This window comes from Canis lupus, chromosome 21 (assembly GCF_048164855.1).
Source record: "Canis lupus baileyi chromosome 21, mCanLup2.hap1, whole genome shotgun sequence".
NCBI classification, from domain to species: Eukaryota; Metazoa; Chordata; class Mammalia; order Carnivora; family Canidae; genus Canis; species Canis lupus.
In genome coordinates this window covers 15,594,210-15,616,764 of record NC_132858.1, presented here as the reverse complement: position 1 = coordinate 15,616,764, position 22,555 = coordinate 15,594,210, and the positions used below count along the sequence as shown (strand labels likewise).

At 35.6% G+C, this 22,555-nt stretch overlaps 1 protein-coding gene, 1 non-coding gene and 1 pseudogene across 2 annotated transcripts; all 3 read right to left on the bottom strand.

Annotated features, from left to right (window-relative positions):
• Window positions 1-2,016: 2,016 nt before the first annotated feature.
• Window positions 2,017-8,478, bottom strand: LOC140613608 (olfactory receptor 4P4-like; annotated as a pseudogene).
• A 6,072-nt stretch (window positions 8,479-14,550) lies between these two features.
• LOC140613655 (small nucleolar RNA SNORA18) lies at window positions 14,551-14,676 on the bottom strand. The gene has a single exon (XR_012014557.1). It is a non-coding gene; the product is annotated as a small nucleolar RNA SNORA18 (small nucleolar RNA).
• Window positions 14,677-16,889: 2,213 nt separating this feature from the next.
• LOC140613363 (olfactory receptor 4C16-like) lies at window positions 16,890-17,822 on the bottom strand. The gene has a single exon (XM_072791894.1). The coding sequence runs from the start codon at window positions 17,820-17,822 to the stop codon at window positions 16,890-16,892; it is 933 nt and encodes a 310-aa protein (XP_072647995.1).
• Window positions 17,823-22,555: the final 4,733 nt, after the last annotated feature.

The window sequence follows — 22,555 nt, the reverse complement described above, 5'->3', positions numbered from 1 at the left end:
AAGCCCATACAGCTATACACATTTTTTTTTTGGACATAACTGCCACCAGATCAACATCAAAACTCGAATCCTGACTTAATCTGCTATTGTCCTTCTTACCTCCTTTTCAATATACTTCATTATTTTTCTGCCTCCCATTATGTTCTAAGTTTCTTAATTTGCAGACAGTATCCATGTCAAGGTCTTTTGGGGAAGGAAAAAATTTGCTGAAATATCATCAACTATGGCTAATTCCTGTAAATGTACTCCTCACCTTAAAACCCAGATTCCTTCAGACCCATTAATAAAGAGAACAAGCCCATGGCTGCCAGAGGGAAGGTAGATGCAGTGGAGTCAGGCAAAATGGGAGGGAATTGGAAGATACAGGCTTCTGGTTATGGAATGAATAAGTCGCAGGAATAAAAGGCATAGTATAGTGAATGTAGTCTATTGGTATTATAGTAGCAGTGCAAAGGGACAGGTGGTAGCTACACTTGTGGTGAGCACAGCAAAACAGAGATTGGTAGAATCTTTATGCTGTACACCTGAAACTAAAGCAACATTCGGTATCAACTGTAATCCCAAACAAACAAACAAACAAAAGAAACAGATTTCTGGTGCACAAAGGACAGGAATACTTGAAGTAAATACAATTCAATTTCTTTACGGGGACTTACGGAAGAGGATGGAGCACCAGAAAATAACAAGTCTGGGCCTCTCATATTTGGAAACTTGATGAACCCATTCTCTGGGCCTTGGTTCCTCTTCTCATGTTCGTGGATGGCCCTAGATGATGTCAGAGGCCCCTTCCAATTCACAAAATTTGAGAATTCTTGTATAAACGGGAAACACCTCAATGCACCGAAATTGTTCTTGGCCTATGCTCCAGTTTTCAGTGAGTTGCATCTGCTTCTCAAACTAACTTTCTCTGTTTCTCACTAATATAAGGGACTGCCTGAGTCAAAGTGAGACAGATTTGCATCGCACAAATGGTAGAAGAAAAATGTCAAAATATGCCATTTGCATTAAGAGCAGTGAGGATCTACAGAATGTACCCCAGGGACATCTATGTCTTCAGCTATATAGCTTCCCTTTTTAAAAAAATATTATTTATTTATTGGGAGGGGGCGGTAAGAGCAGAGGGACAAGCCGGCTCCCCATTGAAATTCCAGTGCAGAGCTCAATTCGAGCATCTTGAAATCATGACCTGAGCTAAAGTCAGATACTTAACAAACTGAGCCACCTAGGCAACACTCAGCTGTGTGGCTGCTTAAGCTCAGGGTCTTTTACAGAATGGGAGATTTTCCACATTGCACATTTACAAAAAGCATCAATTTGCACATTCATGAAGGATTTTAAAATGAGGTTATTTTAAAATGAGGTCATGGAGTTATATTCAAAGGATTGAAAAGTGGTGTTCATTATCTAATTTGAAACTTCTAATTCCTGGAATACACCATCATTAGGGTACTAAGAATTAATTATAATAACGACAGTGTGAATAGTGTAATTACCTGCATTCCATTATTTTACAAGCATTATCTGTTTATGTAAAGGGTTAAAATATACAATAACAATTGCAAATTTGGGGGCATTGCTTGCTTCTTCTATTGCAATGGACACCAGTAAAAAATGGAGTGCTTAAGACCTCTCTGTCTTTGTAAGAGGTGTCTCAGTCAAAAATCTGTTACCTAAAGCAAGGCATAACTGTCAGACCACGCAGTCTTTATAGTGTGCCCTGATAATAGTGCTATATGTCCACTATGTCTGGGATCATGATGGACAGAATATTCCAAAATGCCAGACATAAGTTCCAGAATGTTAGAGCTGGCTGGGACATGGAGGTCATATGATTCATCCTCTTTACATAGGTTCAGAAAAATAAAGTAACAGAAAGAAGGTGGTTAAGGGCCCTCTCTCTTCAAGTCTTGCAACTTTTGATGACAACACACCACCTCTCTGTACCTGCCATATTTGCTGACATTAGGATGCTGTGGATAGAAGGTGATCCAGAGGATGGTTTGAACACCAGGGACTTCATTTCCCTTCAAACCGTGCATCCCGGCACCACATTTTCCTCATGGCATTCTTCATGTCTGTGTTTCTCAATGTGTAGACGAGAGGGTTGAACATGTGGGCAATCATGGTATAAAATAGGGCAAACACTTTGTCATTACTGACGGAATCAGTCATGGGGACATATGTGAAGATGAGAGGCAAGAAGAACATGAACACAACAGTGATATGTGAGCCACAGGTAGAGAGGGCTTTGCGGCAGCCCTGGGATGAGTAGGTCCTCAGGGTAGACAGGATGATGATGTAAGAAATTACCAAGGCAACAAAGGTCAAAATGGACAGCACTCCTGTGGTAGTAATGATCACAATAACCAACAAGCTAGTATCCATGCAGGCCAGCTTCAGCAAGGGGAAAACATCACAGAAATAGTGGTCTATCTGATTGGGGCCACAGAAGGGAAGTTCAATAATAATCAATACTTGCATGATTGAATGGGTAAATGCTCCGAGAATTGAGGCCATTACAAGGACATAGCACACCTGTCTGCTCATGATGACCATATAGTGAAGGGGTCTGCAGATGGCTGCATATCGGTCATAGGCCATGGCCACCAAGATGAAGATCTCAGTGGCACCAAAAAAATGGGCATAAAACATCTGGGCCATGCAGCCATTGTAGGAGATGGTCTTCTGCTGGGCCAGTAGGTCTGTGAAGTGAAGCAGACATCCATAAAAGATAGGTAGCTCAGGAAAAAGTACATGAGCTGTTCACGGAGACGGCTGCCCCTGATTGTGAGAAGATAGAGCAAGTTTCCTGAGAGAATTGCAATGTAGCAAAGTACGAACAGCACAAAGCAGGCGGCCTTTGCATCCTCATCACTAAAAAGTCCCAAGAGATTAAATTCTGTGATATTTTCATGTCCCAATTCTTCTGGGGGTGTGATTATGTAGAGGGGAAAGTTAACATACTGGAAACACCCAACTTTTTTAAATTATTGATTTATTTTAAAAGTCATTCATTTGATAAATATACGTAGGTTATTATGATGAAAACACCAAAATTAATGCTAAGGGTGCAGCTATACAAAATACCTACAATCTATCAACAAGTAGATATAGTTCATTAGAGTAGCCGTAGCTAATAATAATAGCTCAAATAATTAATTGAAAATATAATAAATCCCAAAGTCTCATGCTTACTATGAATGAATAAAAGGATGAATAATTGGAAGATGCAATGTTCTTTTTTAGGTTAATTTTGAGATGTGATTTCAGAAGTATACCTTAAGAGTAATTTTTGAATCTCTGTTATGTATAAACAATATGAGGTTATCTCTTCATCAAGGGCAGTCTTATCATTCTCAGTCCTTCCCAGGAACTAAATCTGTGCTGAACCTTGAAAATTCAGTAGCATCATTAATCATCATTTTAAATATTAGATCTCTAAATGACAATTTAATAAAGTGCCTTTAACACCTTTTGCAAACATTGAGCAAAGATTAGATCGTTGGGGAAGAGTTGCTCCACTGTATGAGGTTCCAGTATATTTGTGGCTTCCTGGAATTGACCTCATTTCCCAGTTCACTTTTCAGTCTAACTCAGGAGTTTTCATCCCTTAGTCCCACTTTCTGTCACTTTCCAGTAAGACAGCACCCCTTGCAGGGTCAAATTGCATCCAGAGATCCTTTTTCACTAGGTCTGTTTTAAAACCATGTATTTCTTTGAATTTAAGCACTTTCTTTCCTTAACAGACTCATGGGCCCCAGTCCTGAAATTTTTTTTTTTAATTTTTATTTACTTATGATAGTCACAGAAAGAGAGAGAGAGGCAGAGACACAGGCAGAGGGAGAAGCAGGCTCCATGCACCGGGAGCCCGATGTGGGACTCGATCCCGTGTCTCCAGGATCGCGCCCTGGGCCAAAGGCAGGCGCCAAACCGCTGCGCCGCCCAGGGATCCCCCCAGTCCTGAAATATTTTAACTAAAAATAACATATTGCTTTGGTGCAAAATATTAAACTATATCTCTTACTTCCTTTTGGCAAAAAATGTACCACAAAACTGCTAAACTCAATGCCCAGCTCTATAAAACATAAACACTACAGACTGATTAACAGGTGTCAGCCAGTTTGTGAAGGGTTATAACAACATTTGAACAATACTTTTTATTTTTAGAAAACGGTACTTTTGGCAAAGAGATTTTTAATAGGATTTGATGGAGTTTGTGGACTTTCAGTTTGATTTCCATCCATGAACCACAAATTAACAACCTGTGGGCTAATTTCTTGAAAAAAATCTCTGAAAAATATCACTGTCACATAAATAAAACCAGTTGCAATGATTCTGGGATATGGTGTTATTTGTATAAAATAAACAGTTCAATATTACTTAATCTGTGAGTCATCTATTCTGTCCTTTTTTAAAAAGATTTTATTTATTTCTTCATGAGAGATACAGAGGGAAAGGCAGAGACATAGGAAGAGGGAGAAGCAGGCTCCATGCAGGAAGCCTGATGTGGGACTTGATCCCGCAACTCCAGGAACACGCCCTAAGTCAAAGGCAGACGCTCAACCACTAAGCCACCCAGGCGTCCCTATTCTGTCCTTAAAAACAGAATTCCCTCATTGAATATAGAATTGTATTACAAGATTAAAAAGATTATAACGAATTAAAAGATTATACCATGTTTATGGCTAGGGAGGATCAATATAAGAAAGATGTCAATTCTTCCCAATTAATACATTCAATAGTTAAAACAAAAATTCTGACATTTTTCATCAAAATCTGATTCTAAAATTTAGAAAGAATAGCCAGAGTAGCTAATCTAACTTTTTCAAAGGAAGATCAAAGAGGATAGACATATCTTTCAGAATTGAAATATACTATAAAGCTATAGCAATTAAAAAGTTGTAGGTAGAGGCATCTGGGTGGTTCAGTCGGTTAAGTGTCCAACTCTTGTGATCTTAAGGTCATGAGATCAAGCCCCAAGTTGGGCTCCACACTCAACACAGGGTCTGCTTGAGATTCTCTCTCCCTCTGTGTCTGCCCCTGTTGGCTGTGTTCTCTCTCTGTATCAAGAATAAATAAATAAATCTTTTTTAAAAAGTTGTAGGTAAAGACAGATTGCTGGACTTGAAGACAGTCAATAAATAAATGCATATATCAGAATTTGTTCCATATTTAAGTTGAAATTTCAAATTGATTTAAACTCCAGGAAATCAATTTGATTTGAATTTTAATAACTGAGGACTTTAAATCTCTCTCTGAAAAAAATATCACTCATAAGGCACAAAAAATTATAATCCAGATGGTCAAAAAACACAAATGTATCAAAAACAAAAGAAAAAAATTGAGAATAATTAGAATGGGTTTATATCTTATGTAGGAACATTTTTAAAGCAAAGAACATAAAACAAATTCATAAAAATATAAAATCTATTTTAAAATCTTCCATATGACAAAACTTCATATAAACCAAATATTTTTAAAAGCAGCAAATGGGAGTAAATATTTATAAATCCTGTGAATTGATCACATAAAGATAAGTAGCCCAATTTTCTAAAAGAGCAAAATTTTGGGAAGGCAATACACAGAAAGGAAATCACAACTGCCCAAATATATATAAAAATATTCAACCTCATTAGAATTAGGGAGATGCAGATGAAACAGGAATGAGATATTATATTCTCACTCATCAACTTCATAAAACTAAAATTTCAAAAGGTATTCATTACAATTTTCATGAGTGACCCAGCAAAACTACCTCAGAAACTATACAAAAGGATATTCTTCATAGACTCATTCAAATTTGGAAAATAGAATTGATCTAAAACCTGAAAATAGAATGGAAATAAGGGCTAGTATGTTCTCATTATGGAAAACTAGGCAATAGTTTGATGATACCTAGGAGACATCTAACATGATACCAATCACTAAAACATACTTTCATGTGGAAAACATAATGAAGTACACGAAAATAACCACAGTATGATAATGTGCATGCTAAAAAAAAAGATCACAGTCACAGAATGCCATTTAGTTTCTGTGAGAACCTCTGTACTTATAAATTAATAGAAAAAAAGTGTGGAAGGAAAGATTTAATTCTCAAAAATAAAGAAGGTGATGGCCAAAAGGGATTTTAGTGTTATACAATGTTTTAATTTCTTTATTAAAGAGATTATATTTCATTATTACTTCTGTACTTAAAGTTAATTCCAAATTCATCATTTTATAATACGGTTTAAGAAGAACACAATACATAAGGAATAAAATTAAGCAGAATAAAAAGTAATTCAGTAAACTCAAATAACTTGTTTATCACTAGTTACTACATTGTTTCCTCAAAGACTTTAGCATGTTTAGACATAGATGCTCTTCCTCAAGCATCATATGTCATCAATTGTCATTTAAAAATGTAAATATATTGGGCAGCCTGGGTGGCTCAGTGGTTTAATGATGCCTTCAACCCAGGGCATGATCCTGGAGACCCAGGATCGAGTCCCATGTCAGGCTTCCCTGCATGGAGCCTGCTTCTTCCTCTGCCTGTGTCTCTGCCTCTCTCTCTTTCTCTCTCTCTCTCTCTCATAAATAAAAAAAATCTTTAAAAAATAAAAAATAAAAATAAAAATGTAAATATAACTATACTGACACATATGTAACCAATTTCCACTCTTTCATGAGGAGATATTTGATATAAGGAAACAGGAAACACATTTATATCTGCATCTACCTTTGCACTAATATCTGTATCTCTTTTACACCTATATCTGGATTTGGTCTTTATATCAGCACTAGCACATTTAGTTATACTTTTGCAATCCTAATAGGATTTAAAGAAATTTCAAGGTGATTTATCAAATCTCTAGCTCTTATTTATGAGGACACAAGTTCATAATTAGCTCTTTTCATGGCTCCTTGTTTTGCTGAACTAACTTTATTTTTTTTGATTGATTGATTGATTGATTTATGATAGACATAGAGAGAGAGAGAGAGGCAGAGACACAGGCAGAGAGACAAGCAGGCTCAATACGGGGACCCCGACGTGGGACCCGATCTCGGTGCTCCAGGATCTCTCCCTGGGCCAAAGGCAGGCACTAAACCGCTGAGACACCCAGGGATCCCCTGCTGAACTAACTTTAGCTCTTATTTTACTTTTAACAGAAGGAAACAGCAAATCTGCAACAGAGATTGATAAATAATCAAGATGTGCTACGCAAAAGGTTAACGGCCTCTGATAGGTATGGACTTGTTAGAAATGCCACCATACCATACATAAAACTTCTGATTACCTAAAATTTTCATCTCTGCTGGAACATGTTCATTAAGAAGCATTTAAAGGGGAGGAAAATACCCAACCCCTGATGTTCAGGATCATCTTGGTGTCCTTAGTCTCACAGAAAATATTTCATAGGGCACAAAACTGAATGGCTAATCTTCAGTTCCTAAAATAAAATTGGCAACTTTATTTTCAAAGGAGACAGGTCATCCTGGTGGAAGAGAGTGCTGGAATTTCGCTGATGCATTCCAATATATGGTCCACTAAATTTAAATAATCTTAAGGAAGTTACAAAGCCTCTGAGCATTGTTTTTTTTTCATCTGCAAAGCAGTGATAATAATAAGACCAACCACATAGGATTATTGTGAAAATCAGATTAAAATATTCCTATAAAACATTTAGGTACAGGGATCCCTGGGTGGCTTAGGGGTTTAGCACCTGCCTTAAGCCCAGGGTGTGATCCTGGAGACCCGGAATCAAGTCTCACATTGGGCTCCCTGCGTGGAACCTGCTTCTCCCTCTGCCTGTGTCTCTGCCTATCTCTGTGCATGACTCTCATGAATAAATAAAATCTTTAAAAAAATTAGGTACAGATATGTGCATTTAATACATCATGAAAATTAGCTAAATATTAACTCATTATAATTTTAAAATGTTTAATATTCTATAAATGCTTCACCATTCATAGGACAAAGGGGGCTCTGGGAATAGTGAGTTTAACATGCCACTGAATATAAATTTCTACAGAAGTTTTAAAGTATTTTGACAATTCACCACTACTGAAAATACCAGACTAATGACCAAGACTTGGAGTAGGTAATAGGATTTCCCCTTTCATAGATGGGAGAACTAAAACCAAAGTAAAAATTTATTCATGAAGACCTCCAATACCTGCAAAATATAATCTCTCTCTTACTGTTTAGAATAAGTGAATCAAACACTTCAAGCAAACAATAATTTCGTGCCACTATTTTACTTAGGTCATTTTGTAGTTTTCTGAAGGTTTTTGAAATTTTAATATATATCTAATCTATCTTTTTAAATGAATAGTCATCAATTACATAATAAACTCTCTGTGATCACTAAAATTTTTTCCGTATTATTCCTCTTCATTTCAAATATCACAGATTATTGTTCAGTATAACAGACCTATGGCACAGTGAGGTGAGAAATAGAGGTTCTTGTCCTGATCTGCTACTTCCTGGACCATGTGATTTAGGAAGAAGTTCCTCAAATTCTTGGGGTACCTATTTCTCCATAAGAAAATTAGGAATTACACTTTTCATGGATCCTTCCAGCTGCAAAGAACTAATTTTTTTAATCAAGTGATTTACTGACTCATTTACCAGTTTATCAAAATAATCAATTGATTTTCAATCATTTTCTTACTATCTTTATTCACTTTATCATCTATTTGATTCAATTATTTGATTTTTCCCAAACTTTTATGGTATTTTTTTTATCATTGCTTTTCTATCTAAAGTAGAGTACACAATATTTCACAATTTCTCTTAGCCTCCTGATCTGGCAGCTAAACATTCTCAAGTTTGAAATCAAGATTTCAAAATAGCATTCCCACTTTTCATTTTTTATTACACAGACATTTTAAAGTTGTTTTGTCAACTATTAAAATGCCAAATTGTTACATGAATTAGAAGCTTAAAAGGTTATAAAAGAAATCATTATAAAGGAGATATATTTCTATAATATTATTCATGCAAAAAAAATTACCTTAGAAAACAAGTGGATAAGGATAGATGATGATTCTATAGCTGCTCAGAGAGAGAACACAGGCATGCAAAAATAGAAAAGTTAAGAATAAAGAAAAGATGGAAAAGAAAAAAAATAAGAACTCACATTTTTAGTATCAGCCGATTCCAGTTAACATTTAAAGGAATATCACTGTCTTCTTAAACTCATGACAATAAATGAAAAAAAAATCTTCAAAATTAAAAGAATGAATATATATATTAGGACAAAAAAAGTAATGAAAAAAGTCTCATACTTGGTAAGTAGTTTTCAAATTATATTTAAAATGAAATAAAGCATTGAATTCTACTCCTATAACTAATATTACACTATTTGTTAACTAACTGGAATTTAAATAAAAACTTGAAACTACAAAATATATCTAAAAAACTAACTACGTATACTCAGAATAGGAAATGAGAAGTGTATCATAAAACTGGAAGGAAAATCACAATTGTGTTTGGGTCTTTCTATCTTGCCTTTTTTTCCCCTTTGGCACAATAATGAGCAGAAAATGTCTATTTCCCTAAATGCTTGGGGTCTGGGGGCTGTTGGAGAAGCTGCAAGGGAACAGCCAGGAAGAGTGTTTCAAGGCACTGCCAACATGTGGGTGCAGTGTCAATGGCAATCCCTATAGGAATTCTTGGACAAGCCTAGTAAAAATAAACTCTGGTGATTTTAATTTGTTATTGCTTTGGTTTTTGAAATGTGCTTTTAAATATAGATTTGTTTTAGATTGCTTCAAATATATGATATTGAACATCAAATGTAGGTTTTATGGTCAGTGACCAAAAAGTTTTTGAAATGTCTTATTACTTTCTACAAAAGGAATAAACCCTAATGCATTCATTATATTTATGAAAGGTCTTTCATTGCTTCCATTACCAAGGCTAATTATTTATTAATATTGAAGGTATTGGGCTTTTGCTTAAAATACTTAAGGTCAAACTTAAATGTCCCCATTCCCACAAGGCTCATCCTCATTATATCACCTTTCTGAAACTTAATTCCATACTCCAAGTCATCCCATTACATTCCTAATACCTGATTTCACCAGATTGTTTGAATCCCATTTCATAGATAGTCCAAGGGTTTTATGTTTTGTTTTGATGGGTTTTGTGGCTATTTTTTAAATATTGGTATTCTTCTCAACAGACTATTAACTCAATGAAAATAAGGTCTATTGTTTCTCATTTAAATTTCAATGATGACCAGTGTAACAGAAGTCATTGGAAAGTCATTACAATGTGCCAGTAATTGTGCTAAGGACTTTAAAGGGAGTTTTAAAATGTAATGCACATAATGACTCCATGAGATGATATGATTAATATTTCCATAGAGACACAAAGAAATAATTGACAAGACTAGGCAGCTAATAACTAGTACAGTAGAATTTGACCCTGGCTAAGATACTTTACTGATCCTACAATGACTGTGACAAGTACTATCACACTTCACACAAAGTAAGTACTTAATAAGTATATCTAGATTTTTACTAAAATAATAAAATAATGTACTAAATATTTCAAAATTACCCTTAAATTTTGAATTGTAAATTTAGGATACATTTTTCCCAGAATATACATTCCACTCATAGTACAACCTCAAAAGCACCAACAAAATAAATTGCTAAGATGTTTTTTATAGTTTTGATTAATTGATGATGGTGAAGTAACATAAAATTTAAAGGATTTGGTTTTCAGTTTTTATTGAATTACACTTATAGTTCTATTTCACTACCTAAGCAATTTCATTTTTGTGTTTTTGATGTCAGAAACACTGCAAGGAAGACTGATTATTTTTTGTGTGTGGGCATGTATGTGTGCATGTGAATGAAAACAGAGAGATGGCTGAAGGATGCACCATAACAACGGCATCAAAACCTAATTAGATTGCATCTTTAGAAGAAGAAGTAATTTTATATGACATACGTTTGCCAGATGTCCAGGATGATTTCATGTTTACCACCTCAGTCACTGAACACAAAGGGTCTGAATTTGAATCCCAGGTGTACCTTTTACCAGCTATGTGACTTTGAGTAAGACACTTATCTCATTGAAATTTAGATTCTTTACCTATAAGTACAATTATTTTGTACATCAGTAATACTTAGCCACTATTATTATTAGAATTAGTATTACTGCTATTACTTATTATTATTATTAACTACTTTCTGATACAATTTACAAATAAACTTGGAAATAGCTACAGGACAAAGCATTCAGATCACAATCTGTAGACAGAAGTCATTGACAATTAAGGACAAGATCAGACAATAGGTCACTGTGCAAAACTCTGTCATCCTGAAATGTTAGTTCCTCACTCCAGGCCCTCATCCATGGCATTGATATGTCCATTTATGTAGACAATTTTTTATAGCTGAGTTAATTGTATAAGATACGTGATGAAGATCATATATTTAGTTGGATTCAATGATTAAGTAAATATAGAATGTTACTTATACTTCCTCTAAGACTACTCCACACCTAAGGGAATGTCGTATTTTCCTCATGGATAACATTTGGAATAGGATGCAAAGGTGGCATATTTAATAGAGATAAAGCTATCCTCATTTTAGAAACACTGAGTTGTACATTCTCCATTTTGGGGTTAAAGCCATAATTTTTCAAAACTTCTTTAACACTGTGGTAGACATAATTCCAAAATGCCCCTCAGGATTTCCTGCCATAGCCCCTGGGACTGGAAATGTGATAATATATCATATGTTAAATGTTAAATGTAGGGGCACCTAGGTAGTTCAGTGGTTGAGCATCTGCCTTTGGCTCAGGGTGTGATCCCGTACTCCTGGAATCTAGTCCTACATCGGGCTCCCTGCAACGAACTTGCTTCTCCCTCTGTCTATGTCTCTGCCTCTCTTTCTGTGTCTTTCATGAATAAATAAATAAAATATTTTTAAAATGTTATATGTAGAATTACATGTCCAAAGGGATTTCTAAATGTAATTAAGGTTACTGATATATGCTGACTTCGAGTTAAATGTTTGGAACTTATCTAATCCCACAATTGTTGAACACTACATCTGAGTCTAATGATGTACTGTATGTTGGCTAATAGAATTGAAAGAAAGAAAGAAGAAAGAAAGAAAGAAAGAAAGAAAGAAAGAAAGAAAGAAAGAAAGAAAGAAATTTTTTTCCTGATTGGTAACAGAAGAAAAAGAAAGATTCAAAGTACAATTAGAATAAAATTTCCCATTCCTAGCTTTGAAGACAAAGGGGCCACATGCAAAGACATCTGGGAGCTGAAAGTCAACCCCTCTCTACCTGCCTTCCTGTTAACTGCCAGCTAGAAAATTTCTGGAGACAAGAGACTCCATTTTGAAGCTCCATTTTCCTTTCTAATGAATGAATTCTTTAACTGGGCCAGAGCAGTGCTAATTTTTCAAGAAATTTCTCACAAAATCCAACAAAACAACTGTCATTAGGACCATAAAACTACTGATAAGAACTTTATGAGGACAGAAGAGTTAACTACTGCAAACCAGGAATAGTTTTGCTTGACAGCATCAGTAGAATAATCAATTAGATGATAATCAAAAGCAAATGCCTGGGTAGCTTAGTCAGTTAGGCATCAGACTCTTGATTTCTGCTCAGTCATGATCTCAAGGTTCTGAGATCCAGCCCTGCATTGCGTGTGGAGAATACTTAGGACTCCCTCTCTCTTCCTCTGATTTCCCCATCTCCAAACTCTGTCTCTTAAAAAAGAAAAAAGAAAAGATAGTAATCAACAGTGGCTTCATCTGTCAGTACCAAATTAAATTTTCTTCTCTTTTTCTTAATCTAAATCATCTGATTATACCTTTCTTCTTTCTCATAAAAAAAACCCTTGCTTTCCCCACATGAGCAGGACACTTTTCTTGTTTACTCCAAAATTTGTGCTCCCCAAATTGCAATTCTGAGACCCCAAAGAAAGGCCTGTGTTCTTTTTCAGTTTCTCCTCCTTTCCTCAAGTGAAACAATTAAGTGAGCACTTTGACAAAACAAGGTTTATTATTCACAAGTCACAAAAGGTACATGACACACCTAGGGCCACCTTGTTGGCCACAGTTAGAGACAGGGAGAGACAGAAAGAGCTTGCCATTCTGAGGTTCTGCCTTTATTGAGGTCAAGAATGGGGTACTGGGCAGCCTGGGTGGCTCAGGGGTTTAGCGCTGCTTTTGCCCAGGGCATGATCCTACTAATGAATTTAAAACATAGGAGTGGGATTAAAGTACAGGAAGAAAAACACAGGGTCACTCAAATAGTCCGTTATAGGTCACCTAGAGCTTTCCAGAAAGGGGACTTCATGAGTGGGGCAGTCTGGCTCCTCATCTAGTTGTGTAGTTGGCCTTGTATTCACTGCACAGGAGATGTTTTTGAAATGGATGTCTCAACCATCAGAGCTTAATGTTAGTACATTACATTGCAATCAAAAGTCAATTGTCAGACACACTATTCCTAAATAAGGTCACATTCTAAAGTACTAGGGACTATTCTTTTCTTGGAGGACACAATTCAACCCCTAACAGCAAATTTTAAGACCTAGGAGAGTACCTCATGTCAAAAAAAAAAAAATCTGTCTTCAGACATATGCATTTTTTAAATGTAAAAGGTTTTTTAAAAATTATTATGCACAACAGTAGCCAACATTATTTAAAGTCAGTAAATTTTTATTAAGGAAATCTCAATGTGATTGTTTCTCACTTCCCACTAAGATTGCCTAAGTTCCTCAAAATTTAAACTAAAATTTCTCTTCAACATAGCCCTTTTAAAAAGAATGTTGCTTTTTAAAAAAGGAAAATATCTTATGTAATTGTATGGTGTACAACATGCTGATTAGATACATTAATATATTTGTAATATGATTGTCATCAAAAAAATAAGAACTTGCAAGTTGCATTGAGAACTGTGTAGTATCAGTAAATGGAAGTTATTCCATTCTTCAATACAGGTGGAGAAGTGTTTAAAAGCATTTGTAATAAAGATGTTTCTGGGGCCCCTGGGTGGTTCAGTTGGTTAAGTGTCTGTCTTCAGCTCAGATATGATCCCAGGGTGCTGGAATTGAGCCCCATGTTAGGCTCCCTGCTCAGTGGAGAGTCTGCTTCTCCCTCTACCACTCCCCCTGCTTGTGCGCTCTCTATCAAATAAATAGAAATCTTTTAAAAAATTTAAAAATTTAATAAAGAAGATTCTAAGAATGCTAAAAAGCAAAAATTAAAAATAATACATACATACATATATACCCTATATTCAGTCCTCAGTTGCCATGTCAAGCTGTGATTCTATTAGTTGGGCTTATTTTATCTCCGTTTGAATATGGACACACTGATGACTTCCTGAGAGCATATTTTTCTATCTTGAAACTTTGGTATCTAATTTCTTTAAGCAATTTACTTTAGGACTCTCTGAGTATGAATTGAGTTTAAATCATATTCACTCCTAAACTAGCACATCCAAGAATAAAACAGAATTTGAGGACATGCTAATACCTAAGATTAAAATAAAAAGCACTATTAGGTCTTTCATACTTTTGGTAGCTCTGTCTTATAGTTCTATTCAAAAGATCTAATAGTTCTGTGAGTAAAGTGAACAACATAGTTATTTGATGATGCATCTCCAGTAATGTAGGTCTGCAGAAAAAGCCAATTGGGATAGACCTCAACTCTAAACTTCTATTCTACTACACTGTAATAACACATGTAATGACATATCCTCCTAGAGCAAGAAAGGACTTTCCTGCTTGGCATTCCGTGTGACTTGTACCTAATTAGATGTTTGGAAGCAAAGAAGGGTATAGGAGGAAGCTCATGAGATAACCAAATATCATTGTCTGACTTGTTCAAATGAGGTAATCACAATGTGTCTAAGCAAGGGAAGACTATATTGTCCTCTTTCAAGGGAGAGGGAGCTACTTATGACAACCAAGAGGATGTAAGATCATCTGTGAGTTCAGAGTTCTCCCTCTTCCCCACACAAATGTGTCTACTTTAGATATCACAGTCTTACTCTGTATCAAAATTCTGACTTCAGAAAGAAAATCCTGGTGAAGTTGCATGTTCTATCACCTTTGCAGTTCCACTATCTTTATTAAAAAATTCTGAACTGGAATTAGATCATAATCTCTGTTGGCAAGAGACACGGTGACAGCAGCCTTGGGAACTCCATATTGGAAGCATGTTGGATAGTGTTTCTGGGGAGGTACCTAAATTAGATCCAACATACTCCCCTTTTCATATATGCCTTGTCTTGAAATTGAAGAGGACTTCAAATAAAACTCTGCCAACTGAGATTTACTAAAGTGCGACCATTGCAAGAGGAAAATCAGCAGCTATTATCAATGATAAACTGCTTGAGATGAATAAATTCTGAATCTGAAAAGAAAGAGTGATCTATATATGTCACTAGTGTTCATTGTGGAATTCACAGTATTTCTTTCCCAAGCAGTGCAGAGAATAGATGATCTTTTTTTTTTCAAGCTAAGTTCTTTTTTTCCTTTTAAATTTTTATTTTATGTAGACTCCACACCAAACATGGGGCTTGAACTCAGCTCTGAGATCAAGAGTCACATGCTCTACCAAATGAGCCAGTCAGGTGCTCCTCAAGCTAAGAAGTTCTGAGGTTCCTGGTATGAAAAAGTTAATACAGATTTCATACTTTTAACATAATTTAGTAATTTGTAAATAAAAATAAGTACAAAATAAAAATACTCATGTTAAATTTTCTATATGGATAAAAATACAAATAAGAAAACAAACTGAAATCAGAAAGATTCTTAGTGATCACGTATTTCAATACTGTGATGTTGATGAATGATAACAAAGGGTGATATCCCTCTTCACTGCATAAATGCAGTTTTAATCCAATAAATTTCTCATGTTACCCTCTTTTCTAGATTATATTAAAACTCACTAAGACAATTCATATCTACAATTTAACTATTTCCGTTTCAAAGCCTAAAAAGAGTCTTCTGAGTTCCAACATTCTTAATCAGTTATTATATTCAAATTCCCGATTTCAACCTTTGGTTGCTGGTATGCTTTACCTCTAGCCCTCATGAATATATCTACTTAATTTGGGCCATCTATGCTTCAATCATAATAACCCAATAGTACAAAATTTTTTATAACTTGTATGACCTAAGAAAAACTTGAAGCTTCCTCCAAGTTAGGAGTGATCAATGTAGAAGCAAAAAGTAGTTTTTACAAAAGAATAATATGTGTACAACCCCAACTCTCAGAACCTTCCTAAGGTAAAAAGATTCCTTCAAAAGGGTGATATTAACAATATATTCTGTCACTGTTCTAGAAGGATATAAATAAATATGTGAAGAATTTGTAGTATGACTCCAAAAACAGAAGGGAGATTGCTTAGATTATAGATTGTCCCTTAAAACATGAAGGTTTTACAATTATTTGAATCTGGTGCTTTCTGCTCAATCACAAAAAAACATACAAGTTGACAGTCCATGATCAAATATGATATGACTGAAGTGTCTAATACAAAGGAAGACATTTGAAAGAGGAAAAGCCAGCCAGGCTGTGGATACAAGCATACAAAAGTGTAACTATAAAGAGAATACCAGAAGTCAACATGAAAAAGGGCAGGGAAAAACTAAATTAAAACCACAGTGATGCTAGGCAGGCAAGAGGAGACACAGTAGTGAACATCTAAGGCACTTGTCATGACATGGCTGTTTGTACCTGATGCTGTCTCTTCCTCTGCATGAAACTGGCTCAACATTGACCAGTTTACATGTTCATTCTTGAAGAAATGAATTCTCATGCCCCCAGATTATGTTAACACCACAATAAAAAGATAACATTCTTTATGGACTCGGGGCAAATCCAAACTGTGAAGAAAAATTTGAAACTCCTATTCATCTTTTGTCATCTGAAATCAACTTCTTCCTCCATAACTTCTTCATGGCATTTTTCACTTCTGCATTCCTAAGTGTGTAAATCAGAGGATTGATCAAAGGTGTTCCAAGTGTATAAAATACAGCTATCATCTTATCCATGGGAAAGGTGGTTGCAGGGCGTGTGTATAGAAATATGCAAGGACCAAAGAACAAGACGACTACAATGATGTGGGACATGCAGGTGGAGAGGGCTTTCCTCCTCCCTTCAGCACTGTGATTTCTCAGAGAATACAAGATGACAACATAGGAGCACATCAGCATGACAAAACTCAGTATACAAATGGCCCCACTATTGGATACCAACAGTAGATTGATCACATGGGTATCTGCACAGGCAAGTTTCAACAAGGGCTGCAAGTCACAATGATAGTGATCGATCACATTGGGACCACAGAAAGGTAAACTCAGGGCCAGAAAAATCTGAGCTAAAGAATGCACACAGGACCCCACCCAGGCAATAGCCACCAGCACAGCACAGACCTGTCGACTCATGATGGTTGTGTAGTGCAGGGGCTTACAGATGGCCACATAGCGGTCAGCAGCCATGAGGATAAGGATGAAGATCTCCAGGCAGCCAAAGAAGTGGAATGAAAAGACTTGTATCATGCACTCCCTGAAAGAGATTGTGGCCCTTTTCAAAAGTGCATCAACAATCATTCTAGGGGCTATGGAAGTACAGAAGCAGGTGTCAGACAAGGATAGGTGGAAAAGGAAGAAGTACATTGGACTCCCTAGTGTCTGGCTGGTCTTGATAGTAGTAATAATCAGAAAGTTACCCAGCAATGTCCCCAAATAGAAAAACAAAAACGTGACAAACACTATTTTTTTTCTAACAGGATCCTGGGTCAATCCAAGCAGAATGAACTCAGTCACATTATTATTCAGGTGCATGATTTCACGAATGAGGAGAAGGCTGAGTGTGAAGTTACTGATCTGTAAAAAATAAAGGAATTAATTCATGGTGTGATATGTGGTTTTATGGAATATTTTAAGAAAAATTCCTCATCATGGATGTATTAGGGGTACTTTCCTACAAGTCGCTTCAACCATTTGTCCCTCTGTTTATTTATTTTATTTTTTAAAGATTTTATTTATTTATTTATTTGTGAGAGACAAGGCAGAGGGAGAAGCAGGCTCCCTGCAGGGAGTCCAGTCCTGAGCCAAAGGCAGATGCTCAACTATTTGTTATACATATTAAAGAGAATGTTTATTTTTATAAATGTATAATATGTCCGTCTTCACTAAACACTTGCTCCCAGATATTATGGCTTGAAAAGAGGAACAGGAAATACTGATAACTTATTCTTTTTTAAAATTTTATTTACTTATTCACAAGATGCATAGAAACAGAGAGACAGAGACATAGGCAGAGGGAGAAGCAGGCTCCCTGCAGGGAGCCCAGTGTCGGACTGGATCCCAGGACCCCGGGATCATGACCTGAGCCGAAGGCAGACACTCAACCACTGAGCCACCCAGGTGCCCCTTATAACTTAAATAGTATTCTATTACCTTCAAACATCTTTATGATATTTAGTACTTGACATAAACTGATGCAGGAAAGTGAATGAATGTTCTTTGATAGTGGATAATATCTCAAATATTGCATTTCTAATTTTCTCCCTCCCATTTCTGAAAAGCACTCCTTAGGAGACCCAAAATCCCTGAGGTTACATGCAAATGATAAGGAAATATTATTACTCAATAGCTCATGTTTTCAGTAATCCAAATTTTAGTTTAAGCACTTTGATTCTGAGCTCATTTGGGGAGATATCACCAGGCAGTTCATGTAGGACCAAATCATGATTGTAATCCCCAATAGGGTTTTTATTTTCCAGGTACCAAAAAAATCCCACATTCTTGCTTGTAACACAGCAGATTCAGAATAGGTGAGCAGGTACAGTTTTAGACAAGAGGAATAGTAAATAGTCAGAACTAACTTCATTCCAGGGCACCTGGGTGGCCCAGCGGTTGAGTATCTGCCTTTGGCTCAGTTCAGGAACCAGGGGTCCCGGGATCCAGTCCTACACTGGGCTCCCTGCAGGGAGTCTGTTTCTACCTCTGCCTATGTCTCTGCCTCTCTCTGTGTATCTCTCTCATGAGTAAATAAATAAAATCTTAAAAAAAAAAAAAAAGAACTTCATTCCATTTGTTTTCTATCCTGGCAAAGTCAATGAATCATTCATCATTGAAATTTCACTCCTTTCAAATGAAGATTTCCTTTTTCAAATCTGAAAAAAAATAAAAAAGATTACCACTGACTTCACTGCCAAAAACATAATCTTTTCTCTAGACCTTTCTTCTCAAAGATCTGTGTTGAGAGGGACATTACAAGCAAATAAAAGTATAAACTCAAATGTGATATATCGAAATACAATTTGGAAGACTTACTTATTCCATTGTGTTCCTTCCTTAACTCATCATACCTTCAATATCTGTCTTGACAGTTGTGTCCATAGCACAGATAGACTAAACAGACAGAAAATTTCCCCTATATATTTTTCCCTCTCCCTTGGTAAAGTTTCTTCTCCCCAACATACTTGAAATGTACCTTATCTTCCTCCAAAACAAAAACCACTCTTGGGAAAGTGTCTAATGATGTTATTTACTTTAGAATTCCAGTTTGTTGTTGTTTTTTAAATCTCTTTGAATTGTGTAATCTTTGGCAAAGACTTCAAACCACAAGGAAAATGAGTCTTGATGTTATAATCACAATAAGCTCATTCTTTCCTTATCCATTCGAAAGAGTGATCCATCATAAAATATCTGTACTTGAAAAATATAGCCCATGATTGTGACCACTCTTTTGAGTGTGTGGTTTTGGTTTGTATGTTATCAATCCCTTTAGACTGTCCATTTATAAAACAAAATTATTTACACATGTGGACATATATTTTTAAATAAATTAAGAAGCATAAATATATATGGTTTCATTAACTTATTAATAACAGTGATTCCTCATCAAATATTTAACCAACAGCTTAATCAATAATCTCCTTCTTACCAGGAATATCATTTCATTTCTATCTACTTCAACTGTCTCAAAACCTCAGGACCCAAATTCTAAGAACCCTCCTCTGGAGATCTTCAGTAATTATTTTGTGATAAAAGAAATTCTCACTCCTGTTCTCCAATGACATCCTTTACAGCTTTTCTTATAATATTACATTCTATGCTTAAAGTCAATTACATGAGTGCTTTGTTTAACTTCTTTTTTGGAATAAGAATCTTTGAAAACTATTTATTCTCAAGATTTTATTCTCCACAGATCCAACCCCAATGCCTTGTACCATGTAGATACTTAGCATTTTTAAATTACATTTTCTCAATTATCTCTTAACATATAATATTTATCTGATTGTTTTATTAATATCCTGATTATAAAACACATCCACATCATTAGTCTACAGTGGCCTTCTAACTGTTGTCTACAGCATTCAGACAAACATGCTCCCAATTTATAAATCCGGGAAGTAAGCTGAGATCAATTTTCAACAATGTAGTAAACATGGAATAGATGTTGTATTCTGAAGAGCACCACACAGCCATGTCAGATTGTGAGACTCTGACATCCATAAAAAATGATCATCTTAAACATTAACATGTTTTACATGAATCCTTAATTCACAAAGAATGCAAGGAAAGCCTTGATATTTTTCATATCTTCCTGCAACTGAGGCATGTTTTTGCCCATGTCTTTGTGGATGACCATATGTCCATTTTTTCCAAAGACACACCAACATCTTTCATCTGGTTCTCCAAGGAATCTGATACAAAGGTGAGATGCAATGACCTGGAGACAAATAGCACTAGTAAAATAGCTAGTCTTCTAATAAGTACTGTACCTACCTAGACTTTTCAAACAAGTTTAGCCAACTTTTGAATGGTTCAATTTGTCAGCAGAGTAATGAACAAATTGCATGTTGCGTTTGGAGATAACAAAGAGGAGCTGAAAGAAAAACACAGAAAAAAAGTGGAGGATAGATGAAGGTGGAATAAAAAGTATCAAGTGGATCATTCTGACCTAAAAATCTGTTTTACTGCAACAGCCATGGTGAGAACCACTGCTTTCCCTAAGGGCTTTCTTCAACTAGCCAACCTTCCTTGATTCGGTTACTCTTCTAACTTTTAATGTCCAGACTGAGGACTTATCCTCCTCAGCTACCTTATGGGAAAAGCATTTGTGAACTTTTCTACAATCAACCACCTCAAGAAACTATAACAAACCTTAGGACATGAAACTCATCCTCCTATCCCCACACAACAATGGGAAGCCACACAAAGGCTTTCACATGCCTGGTACTCATAAAATACTTGCTGAGCTCAAAGATTACTTTATTCCCAAACTTATATTTCATTTTATTTCTTTACTATATTAGCAGTAAATTAAAAAAATATTCTCTTTTTTTCTGTTCCCTTCTCAGAGGAAGTGGAAGGAATAGTCACAAGATATATGGAAATATATTTTTAATCTGTTGGATTATTCTATAATGATGCCTCAAGTACAAAGATGTGAGCAATCTGTCACTTACCTGTCAGAACACTGTAAGTTAGTTGCCAAATATTTCCAACCCTTTTTGAAAGCAGCCTTCCCATAGATCGCCAGAAAAAAAAAATGCCCATTCTGCATCCCAGAGAGAATATTTTAAGACATAATGATATAAAATATTACCACCCTAGAGAATACGATTCCCTAAAGTATTCCCTTCTTTGTTAATCAGAAACATCTCAGATGTTGTAATACATTTAACTTTTGATTCATCCATTTAGCCCATAGTAGAATAAGTTAACTCTCCTCAGACTCAGGAACCAAATACACATAAGCGTTTGTTGATATTAGGTGCCTCATGCTGGCCAAAGATACAGAGGAAAAAAAAGGAAAATACAAATGAATAGTGCTAGAGAACAGGAAGAAGAAAAATCTATCCTTGGCAAAAGGGAATCTGAGCCTCCAAGAAATTACTCTGATCCCACCCAATGTCCTAAGTTGCCCTCCTGCTCTTTAGGAAACAAGCTTCTCTATATCTAATAACTTATTCAAAAGTACAATCTAGGGAAGACAGTATGATGTCCTAAAACTAGAGGTTCTGTTCTGTGTGCTATAGCTAACCCTCACCAAAGAACCACAGATCTGGAGCAAGTGATTTGAGTATTAGTATGTATACCAAAAAATATCTCATATTTTTTCAAGTACATTCCATTTGTTTTGCTAACTATATTAGTAAAAAGATACTTGTTAAAGAATTCATTTTATTGAAATAATTTTATTTCACCAAATATTTATTAAATGCCTTTTAAATACTACCTTTTATCATTTTATGTAAGTTATACTTTTTCATTTGCATAACTATTTCATGAAGTAGGTATTAGCAATGATATTTCACGTGAAAAATACCTAAAATTCACAGAAGTTAAGCAGCTTGTCAGGATGCACATCTATTAAGTTCAACGTGGAGGTCTGTATCAATAATTCCTTTTTTTCATCATTTTTCCTCATTCCACACATTTTCCTGATAGCAGCCTAAATTGAAAACCAGGAAGTACTAGAAAGTGATGATGAAGGAAATTTCTAATGGCTAGTATTGGTATCTCAGGTTGAGGAGTTTAGAAGTAATAGTAAAGCAGTA